We start from the raw sequence: 10383 nt of genomic DNA on the forward strand, positions 1-10383 counted from the left end.
CCACTGCTGGGGCTCTTTTCGCACGTGGAGGATGTCACCTGGAAGATTACTGATTGATGGCTCCACATTGGCTGAGCAACAAGAAGGGATTTTAAAATTTCCCGGAGCATTTTAAAGGGCAGGTACCTGAGGCAGGAGCGCAGTAGAGTTGCGACCATGATGGCAGAGTGGCGCTGAGAACAGGCATTCGGGTACTTCTAATACTCGGAGGCCAATTACAGCGCTTTGGTCCACATTCGGACAGTGCGCATACCAGCGCTGGCATCCTCTATACCTCAAGCAGAGCAGCAAGAACAGCAGATTGGCTAGCATCAGGGAGATCGCAGCGCTGTATGTGCCTTGCAATAGTGGACGGTGAGTAAGTTGCAGTGCTGTGGTGGTTTACAGTGCTTGCAACTCTCCAGTGTAAGCCAAGGCCTAATATATAACTGATATACCTTACTCAAAGAATAACAACCTCCATGTACTGTGCTCGTCAATATCCTGCATATGAGATTTCTGTGCAAACACAATGGTAAGTTATTTTTTGCTTTAATGTTGCTAATTACAAAATGGATTGGCATCAAGCTTCCTACAACTCGAGTGGACAATTATATTTTGTCAAAAGTGAAGAAAGCTGGTTGTTTGGATGCCACTGTCATAAATTATTATTAACTTATTAACATAGATTAATAGGTTAATAGGACTGTCAATTAATCGCGTAACTCGCGGTTAAATAAAAAATAATGTGTTTAAGTAAAATTTAATCGCGATTAATGGCAGTTTAACTAACACTGGTCAATCAATAGAATCACCAACTGAAATGTAATTAAAATTTTGGATGTTTTTTACAGTTGAATGTAGTATTCTAATTTGAATCAAGTGATCATTATTTATTACAAACTATTTGCAATGTAAAAATGTAAAATAAATAGTATTTTCACCTCATACAAGTGCAATCTCTGTTCTGAAATGCAAATCCTAAAATGTGATCTCATTTTTTCTTGTTACACGTAAACTGGCACTCAAAAACAAAAATGTAAAGCTTTGAGGGTTTTACAGTCACTCAGCCCCACTTCTTGGTTCGCCAGTTGCTCAAACGAGTTTGTTTACATTTGAGGAGATAATTGCTGCCCTTCTTTTTACAATGTCTTCAAGAAAATTGAGAACAGGCATTGCATGGCACATTGCAAGGTATTTAGATGCCTAGATGTGCTAAACATTGTATCCCTTCATGCCTTCGCACTAGTTCCATAGGACATGCTTCCGTGCTAACGATGCTTGTTTAAAAAAAAAATGCATTAATTAAATTTGTGACTGAACTCCTTGGGGGAGAATTGTATGTCCTCTGCTCTGTTTTACCTGCATTCTGCCATATATTTTGTGTTATAGCAGTCTTGAATGGTGACCCAGCATGTTTTGTTGATTTTAAGAACACTTACAAAATGCAAAGAAGGTACCATTGTGAGATTTCTAAAGATAGCTATAGCACTCGATCCAAGGTTTCAGAATCTGAAGTGCCTTCCAAAATCTGAGAGGGATGAGGTGCGGAGCATGCTTTCAGAAGTCTTAAAAGAGCAATGCTCCGATGCGGAAACTGCAGAATCCGAACCACCAAAAAAGAAAATCAACCTTCTGCTGGTGCCATCTGACTCAGATAATGAAAATGAACATGTCAGTCCACACTGCTTTGGATTGTTATTGAGCAGAAGCCGTCGTCAGCATAGACGCATGTCCTGCTGGAATGGTGGTGGAAGCATGAAGGGACATGAACCTTTAGCGCATCTGGCATGTAAATATCTTGCGACGCTGGCTACAACAGTGCCATGAGAATGCATGTTCTCACTTTCAGGTGACATTGTAAACAAGAAGCAGGCAGCATTATCTCCTGCAAATGTAAACAAAGTTGTTTGTCCAAGCGATTGGCTAAACAAGGAGGACTGAGTGGACTTGCAGGCTCTAAAATTTTACATTTTTATTTTTGAATACAGTTTTTTTTTTCCACATAATTTTACATTTGTAATTTCAACTTATGTGATCAAGAGATTGCACTACAGTACTTGTATTAAGTGAATTGAAAAATACCGTTTATTTTGTTTTTTTACAGTGCAAATACTTTTAATAAAAAATAAATATAAACTGAGCACTGTACATTTTGTATTCTGTGCTGTAACTGAAAGCAATATATTTGAAAATGTGGAAAACATCCCAAAATATTTAAATAAATGATATTCTATTATTGTTTAACAGTGTGATTAATTTTTTTAATCGCTTAGCAGCCCTAGTTAAAATGTATTGAGCCCCAAACTTTGACTATGGCCAAGGAGTTCACAGAGTAGCTTGGGGGGCTGTGTGAGTGCATACAAGTGAGTGCAATTAACTCATCTTTTCAGTTCCCTGGTGCTGGCCTGCTTGTGCACTGAGCTGGCCTCTGAGGGCTGTGATAAATTATGCTAGCTGCCCATGAGCCCAGGGAGCTGGTATGGCAGCCAGGGACAATTGGGGCTTGCCCTCTATACACTGGCTGCAGGGAGGGGTGAGCAGCATAGGAGCCATTGTGCAAGCTCTGTGCCACCAGATGGTCTTCCTCTGCTAGTGTGATCATCCTAGGGCTGGCTTCACTGGCTTTAGGTCCACTTTTTGCAAGTGCAGCAGCACAAGCACCCAGGATGCAGCCCAGAATTAGTTTCTTTCCTTTTTGAGTAAAACTTATATTCCTGAGGGAATTCTGCATTAGCAAATTAAAAATTCTGTGCCAAAAAATAAAATTCTGTGCACAATATTTTAAAATTCTGCAAATGTTATTTGTCACTAAATAAATGGCTCCAGCATGGCAGTGGGGAGTACAGGCCACTGACTACATTGAGGTGGGAGATCACCCTGAAGCTGCTACCTCCTCCAGTATAGGGACTCGGCAGTGAAGCTGCATCTGACCCTGATACAGTGCAAGGGCCGGGCCCTGCCCCATAAACACCCTGAAGCCCTGCCCCTCTGGACCAAGTGCACCAGGCATGGGTGGGCAGGCTCAGCCCAGCAGGATCCAAGTGTGGAAGGGCTTATTGTGGGGGGATCCAGGTGTGGGATGAGAGGTTTCTGTGTGGGGCAATCTGGGTGTGGGTGGCTCAGTGGGAAATCTGTCTGTACAGAAGCTTGTTGGGGGGTTCCGGGTGTAGGGCAATGGATCTCTGAAAGGGAACCATGTGGTTGGGGGTCAGCAGGGGGGATCTGGGTGTTGGAGGCTCAGTGGGGAAATCTGGATGCAGGGTAAGTGAGGCTTGATGGGGTGGAGATCCAGGTGTAGCTGGTTGGGGATCAGTGGGGTGGGGATCTGGATGTGTGGAGCTCATCAGAGGGGTCCAGGTGTAGGAGGGTAGAGCTTGTCAGGGTGAGGGTTCGATGGGCCTACTTAACGGGGGAGCCCCAGCTGCTGATGAGGGGAAACTGCATGCTGGGCTCCCGCTTCCTCCCCATGATTCCACTATCCCCTTTTCTTCTCCATCCCCCTCCCCTCACTCCCACATTCACCTCTTCCTGCCCTATTCCACCCTCTTCCTTTCCCACTCTCTTCCCCTCACCCCTCTTCCCTCATTTTGCCCACCCCCTGTGATGTTATTGATATGAATTGTGACCATATAGATCAGTGTTGCAACCAAGGTCCTAAAGTTGCACCAGATCTTATACAAAGAAGGTCAAGTAAGGTGTCTATGAAAAATCTGTAATTTGCTGCTTATGATTATGCTGTCTGTGTGTATCATTTTTGTATGTGAAGTTATAAATATGGGCTATGTACTTGTATCTCAATGTGTTTGATTCTAAATACCATTAGTGAAGTATTTGGTCATCTTCTTGGGAAAGAATTCTTCAGATTAAGTGCCCAATCAAGAAACACTTAACTGACAATGGACCTTGGGAGATTCCAATCCACATATGAGAAGCCTTCCTGGGAACATTCAAGGTAGCATATGAGCAATGGCTGCTCTACCTGTAAAGAACTGAGTCATGCAGGGACATGTGACTTTCCCATGTGACTCCAAACTCCATCTTGCTGCTGTGATTTTCCACAGTAAGAACAAAGGGGTGTCCTTCCACAGAGCAGAGGATATAAAAGGATGTGGAAATCCCTCCATTTTTGTCTTCAGTCTTGCTTCTTACCTCTGGAGGAACTTTGCTACAAACTGAAGCTCTGAACAATGGACTGAATGACCCATCCCAGCTATGGATGTACTCCAGAGACATGACTTAAGCCAGCAATTTATTCCATCACTGCTATAAGCCTGAACCAAGAACTTTGCCATTACTGTACATAATTGATTCCTTCAACCAATTTAACTCATCTATATTTCTTTCTTTTTAAGAATAAACCTTTTAGATTTTAGATTCTAAAGTATTGGCAACAGCATGATTTGTGAGTAAGTTCTAACTGGTATATTGACCTGGGTCTGAGGCTTGGTCCTTTGAGAGAACCATTTTTCTTTTACTGGGGTATTCATCCCCATAGTGAGTGGTGCTGGTGGTGATACAAGGGAATTGGAGTACCTGAGGGAATTGCTTGTATAACTTCTGGTTAGCCAGTGGGGTGAAACCAAAGTCCTCTCTGTTGGGCTGGTTTGATGTGCTCTAGTAATAAAGGAACCCCAGCCTTGGTGTGACTACCCTGCTCTAAGCAATTTGTCCTGAATTGATACTCTCAGTAGTGTCCCACCAGAGGCTGCTTTGTTACAGTGGTGTAGTCGTGCTAGGATCCACAGAACGAGGTCAATTAAGCTTCGGATCAGAACCCCATCCTATCCAAATTTGAATTTTGGGATTGAGAGTTTTGTTGAGTTAAAGATAGTGACCATGAGCCAGAAAGCAACAGCAGAAGCAATGAAACTGCAAGCCCTGCGAGAGAGCCTGCAATTTGAACATAATCAAAATCTGGCAAAAATTCAAATGAGAGAGAAGCAAGCCTTGGCCCAGCTGGAAAAAGAAGCTGCTGAGAAATAGAAGGAAGCTTCTGAAAGACAGAAAGAAGCTGCTGAAAGAGAGGAAAGGGCCCGTAGGGGGTGTATGGAACTGCCGGCTGCTCAGGAGAGGGTTTGCCAAATGCAACAAGAAACTGCAAGACTTAGGCTCCAAATAAAAAAAAAAGCAATGGAAGAACTGCAGAGACGGTATTATCTTCAAGATCCAGTTTATAACAATGTTGGTATGTTGTAATCCTCTGACCAGTTTTCTGTGTTTAACCCATCCTGCTATGACCGGCGGGAGGGGGGAGTCTAACATGGTGGGAAATAGCTGTTTGTGTAAAAAAAATAGTTTGTGAATGTTTCTGAATGTCTGTCTAATATCTCAGAAGTAAATCTGAAATTAGATCAAACACAAAAAGAACTCATTGGTCAGGAAAATGTTTCTCAGGAGCAGATTAAAGTGGATGGTCAGGTTAAAGCCCTAACCGAGGAAGGAAAGGGTAGATTTTTTGAGGGATGAACTGTTGGCTAATACAGCTTGTAAAAGTAAACCTGAAAAAGGTAACTGTGATTTGTTGGAAGTAGCTCAGTGTAGTGTGGAGAACAGCAGTTTATTGGGTAAGGAAGCTGCCCCGCTCAGTATTTGTCTGTAACCAGCCCTGTGTGCTGGGATAAGGGAGAGGAGGACAAGAAAACATTGGCAGAGCCTAGGCAGCCTTGTAAGCTAATAGCTTTGTCTAATCAGCAGTTTGGGAATGCAAGGTTAATGGAAGATGAATGTCCCTCTACCTTACCTGTTGTCTGTGTGGAGAATGGTGACAATGAAGGAAATGTGCCTCTGTCTGTAAGGGGTATTGACTTGCCTATAGAAAAAGCTACTCCAATTTCCAAGCAATTGTCTGTGAACGGCCCTGTGTGCTGGGATAAGGGAAATGAGATCCCAAGCTGTGTGTCTGTTAAAGGGGAATGTTTCTCAAGCTCTTCTTTGTCTGTGAAGCAGACAGAAGGTGCCTTTCAGCCTGTGATGGTTGAGGGTGATTCAGTTGTCTCGGAGTTGGTTGTAAATACAGCTAAAGCCCAGGAAGGGAATGATCCTAAGTTTGTGTCTGCTAGGGAGAATGGCACTGTAACTACATTGCATTCAGTTAGCATCCTAGCAAAATCCCAGAGACCAGACAATTCTGGTGCTTGTATTTTGCCTGCAACTAATGTGTTGCTGGGAAAGAGTGTAGCAACTCTTGTCTGATCAGGGTGATACCCTAGCTGGGCACAAGGAAAACATAAAGGTGATTTGATTGTGTTGCCCACTGACAGTGTTGAAACTTGTAACAACGAGGAAATGATTCCTAAGCCTATTGAGCCTGACAACTTGCAGGTTGCCAGTGACTGTGAGGAAAGTTGCAGAGGGAAAGAAAGTACCTCTTACCTTTTGTCTAGTGAGTCTGAGCTTGCCTGAAAGGAGATTGTGTAAAAATCATCCTGATGGGCCAGAAATGATTCTGAATGTAAGTGAGCCCCAGAAAGAATCTGTTGTTGTTCAGGAAAATGTTCCTTTAGAGCAAGCCCTAGGTAAAGAGGGTAAGGGCAGAATTTCTCTGAGGCGTGAATTGTTGCTTAGAGAAACTCCTAGGGAAAAGAATCCTCATGGTAATCTGTGCAAGCAGTTTGCTGTAACTGAAGGGTGTGGAAGTGATTTGATCAAGGAAGTTTCAGTTCCTAACAGCCAGAAATATTCTGTTGTGAATGGATCTATTGATTTTCCTTTTGAAAACTCCAGTGTGGATCACTTAGGGCTTGGCTACACTTGCAAGTTGCAGCGCTGGTGAGGGGGTTACAGCGCTGCAACTTACTTGGTGTCCACACTTACAAAGCTCAGCCAGCGCTGCAACTCCCTGGCTGCAGCGCTGGCTGTACTCCTGGTCTGCTACGGGTGTAGCGAATCCAGCGCTGGTGATGCAGCGCTGCTCATCAGGTGTGGACACTCACCAGCGCTGTTATTGGCCTCCAGGGTATTAAGAGGTATCCCAGAATTCCTGTCTACAACAAACCGGAAGGTACTCCCCGGAGCTACCAAACACAGCTGCTCTTTGCTCCAGCGAGCGAGCCGAGCCGAGGCTTTGGAATGTTCACAGCTGTTTGCTTGAGGAGACAAACAGCACAGCAGGGGGGAGGGAGTCCGTCGGAGAAGCTGCTTATCTGGTCTGAAGCCTTTTTACATTTAAGAGTGATTGAGAGAGGGGTGGGGGAAATGGCCAGAATTTGCAAGGCAGGGAGCTGTCACACAGTGTCTGCTCCAAAAATCCACTCTCTCTGTCTCCCCTATGCTCCCTGTCACACTCCACCCCACCCCCCGCTTTTGAACTTGCAAGGCAGGGAGCTGTCACAGTGTCTGCTCCAAAAATCCGCTCTCTCTGTCTCCTCAACGCTCCCTGTCACACTCCACCCCACCCCCCTCTTTTGAAAAGCACGTTGCAGCCACTTGAACGCTGGGATAGCTGCCCACAATGCACCACTCCCAACAGCGCTGCAAATGCTGCAAATGTGGCCACACTGCAGCGCTGGTAGCTGTCAGTGTGGCCACACTGCAGCGCTGTTCCTACACAGCTGTACGACCACAGCTGTAACTCCCAGCGCTGCACATTTCCAAGCGTAGCTATACCCTAAAGAAGGTCTCAGATAAAATGAAAATTGTCAGGGAATTTGAACAGCCCTATGACCAAGTGGCTGTGTTTGGTTGGTTTGTTGGGAAGACAATGGTGTTGGGATAGGAATGCCTCCATGCTGATTCTTTAAGTGAGCAGTCTGTGCTTCAGGGTCTGAGGACAGATTTGGTTACTGGTGTTTCAGAGCAGAACAGTTTTGTAGCTGAATGCTTAAAAATGCAGGGGAGAGCAAGCAAACTCACCCTCAGACTCTTTGGATTTGTGTGGTATCTCTGGCCTATTTTATGTAGCGTTATGGTTTATTTGCTGATTTTGGTGTGCAGGATATATTAATACACAAAATTCTGCTTGGTCTTTGCAATACTAAAATCCAGTCTCTTCACTCCAATGTACAGTTTTTATAATGACATCAGTTATTGTACATTAAAAATTATGTATTCCAGAATGGTAATTTCACAGCCACCTATTGTAATAGCTACACCGAAAATGGAATCCCAGTAGTGCCTATATGGACAGGTTTCACTGCATTTCCAATGGTTATATTATCCTTCACTCAGAATATGAATCATATGGGGCATTACATGCTTTATCCTTTGGAATTCATTTTGATATAATTAATAGCCTCTTTTCTTTTGTTTCTTCCCCTCTCCAGTCACACCCAGCTTGTCAGGGCCCTGACTTCACTTGGCATCTCTTTAACATCAATGGACACAGCCCACTAATTCAGCACTTCCTCCAGAGCTATAATGTTGAACCACAGTCTGGACAAGACATCTTGATTCACAGGAGGGAGATCTGCAAGCCTATACCATATCCTTATGATCAACTCAGAAACATTAGAGATGGAAAAATCGTGTTAGGGCACATTCTATCCATTCCCCAAGAGTGCAGGATTATTTCTTACAGCATATTATTGAATTTTTTCTGTGTTCAGTAGTAAATGTCTCAAGCTTTCAGGCTTTCCCCCCTTCCATTGAGAAACTATTCCACAAGCTAACAAACCTCATACTTTGTGTTTCCTGAAAGCCAGCCTGAATTAATCACCACTCATTTTCATCCAATTACTTCTAGTTCTGTCTTCTGACCATCTCACACAATTGTCTCCCTCTTTGTGTTTATGCCCTTCATATTATTGTAGAAGAGACTGCCATCCCTTTCCTATACCCCGAGACGTTGCTCAGCCAAGTTATACATATTTAGTTATTTTAAATCTCTCTTCATAAACCAGCTGTAGCCCCTTTATCACGTTTATAATGCCCTCTTATACGCTTCAGTGAGGAAAACAGAGAAAGGTCAGAGTCTGCTTGCTCTCCTTCCCCAGTTGGTGGATTGCTGGCTTGGTCTGTGTGGCTGCAGAACTTTGTTCAGTTGCAGGACCAGACCTTAAGTTGATTATGGCTTCGAACTTTGCCAGAGACCAGACTGAGGAAGAGGTGGTATAAGAACACATTTATAGATTGGCTCCACACAAGCTGGCCGATGTACAACCATACTGGTGGTGACCTTCAAGGGAATTGCTTTGCATTGAACAGAGACAGGATGACAGGCTCTCACTAACAGAATACGAAGGTTAAGAAAACAAATGTGGGAGGGAGCACCTGAATAAAATGGGAGATAAAATGCTGTCTAAAATTAGATGGGGGTTAAAATGCAAATATTTTTCTACTGAGAGTTTGAGTGCTCATAAAAATTAAGGGAGCAGTGCCAGGAAGGAGTGTGACAGATTTACGTTACCAATCTGCCTGGGGACACAGTTGATCAGGCTGGGGCTCCAGGATCTTTTTGGGGAGGAGATGACGAGGCACACCAGGTGTCTAAATTTTAAAGCTTTATTGATAAAATAATAAAATAACAGCAGAGAGTGCTGGGAACACTCCCATGTCACTCGGGATGAAAGAAAGTGTTAATGCCCCAAGCCCTAATCCACCTTCAGTCTCACAAAGGCACGACCCAGACTGGCCAAGTCTGGGTGTAATGTCAGAAGAAGAGTTGGGAGGGGAAGGTGGACGAGAGTGCTGTCCTGGGCCCAGGCCATCCAAGGATCTGCTGTGCTCTCAGAGTTGCTTCAGCTCTCAGGAGGGTTTTTAAGTCCTGGGCTCCTTGGGGGGGTGAGGGGGGTTCATTCAGGGCCCTCTGTTCCTGGTGCTCTTTGTACCAGTCCAAACAGGTTTGCTGTGGCCTCCCTGGTCTCCCAGCTCCGGAGACTGTTTTCTTTTCTGTTGGCCTTTGCTGTTGCCATTTCATTCACTCTCCCTGTTCTCACTGTTATCTCTGCAGCTCTGTGTCTCAACATAGATCTCTTCTCACGGCTGGTTGAGGTGGTTGGACCTCCCTCCTTCTGTGTTGGCAGGTAGCAGCTGGCCTTGGGCTAGAGTTAGCTTCTTATCTTCAGACTGAACTTGATAGCTGCAGTGTTGAATTAACCCATTCTCGACTTTCTTCTCTCTCTCCCCTCCTTGGCCTCTCGTACCTGCAAAGGAAACTTCCACTCCCCACTCACATACCTTTGACCCTCCCCAAAATGCTTTGCGCATCGTTAGCAATACACAATGCTGATCTGCCTTCCCAAGGGACTCCCTGAGGGAGGGAGCTTTGGGGTGTGACAGGAGGCTCAGCCTTTGGCCACGTCTACACTACGGGATAATATCGAATTAGCTAAAATCAGTTTTATAAAACTGATGTTACAAAGTCGATTGTGCGCGTCCACACTAGGCACATTAATTCGATGGTGTGCGTCCATGGTCCAAGGCTAGCGTCGATTTCTGGAGCGGTGCACTGTGGGTAGCTGTTCC

At 44.5% G+C, this 10383-nt stretch overlaps 1 protein-coding gene across 5 annotated transcripts in view; it reads left to right on the forward strand.

Moving 5' to 3' along the window:
* FAM227A (family with sequence similarity 227 member A) overlaps nucleotides 1–10383 on the forward strand; it is a 58583-nt gene that overhangs the window by 41677 nt on the left and 6523 nt on the right. The window contains exon 13 of one of the 5 annotated variants that reach the window (XM_032791958.2): nucleotides 8244–10147. The exons of the other annotated variants lie outside the window; for them this stretch is intronic. Coding sequence (XP_032647849.2) covers nucleotides 8244–8528 — 285 coding nt within the window. The 3' untranslated portion in view covers nucleotides 8529–10147. Of the gene's footprint in view, nucleotides 1–8243; nucleotides 10148–10383 lie in introns of those variants that run through there. 5 annotated transcript variants of the gene reach the window in all.

Source organism: Chelonoidis abingdonii, chromosome 1 (genome assembly GCF_003597395.2).
Source record: "Chelonoidis abingdonii isolate Lonesome George chromosome 1, CheloAbing_2.0, whole genome shotgun sequence".
NCBI classification, from domain to species: domain Eukaryota; kingdom Metazoa; phylum Chordata; order Testudines; family Testudinidae; genus Chelonoidis; species Chelonoidis abingdonii.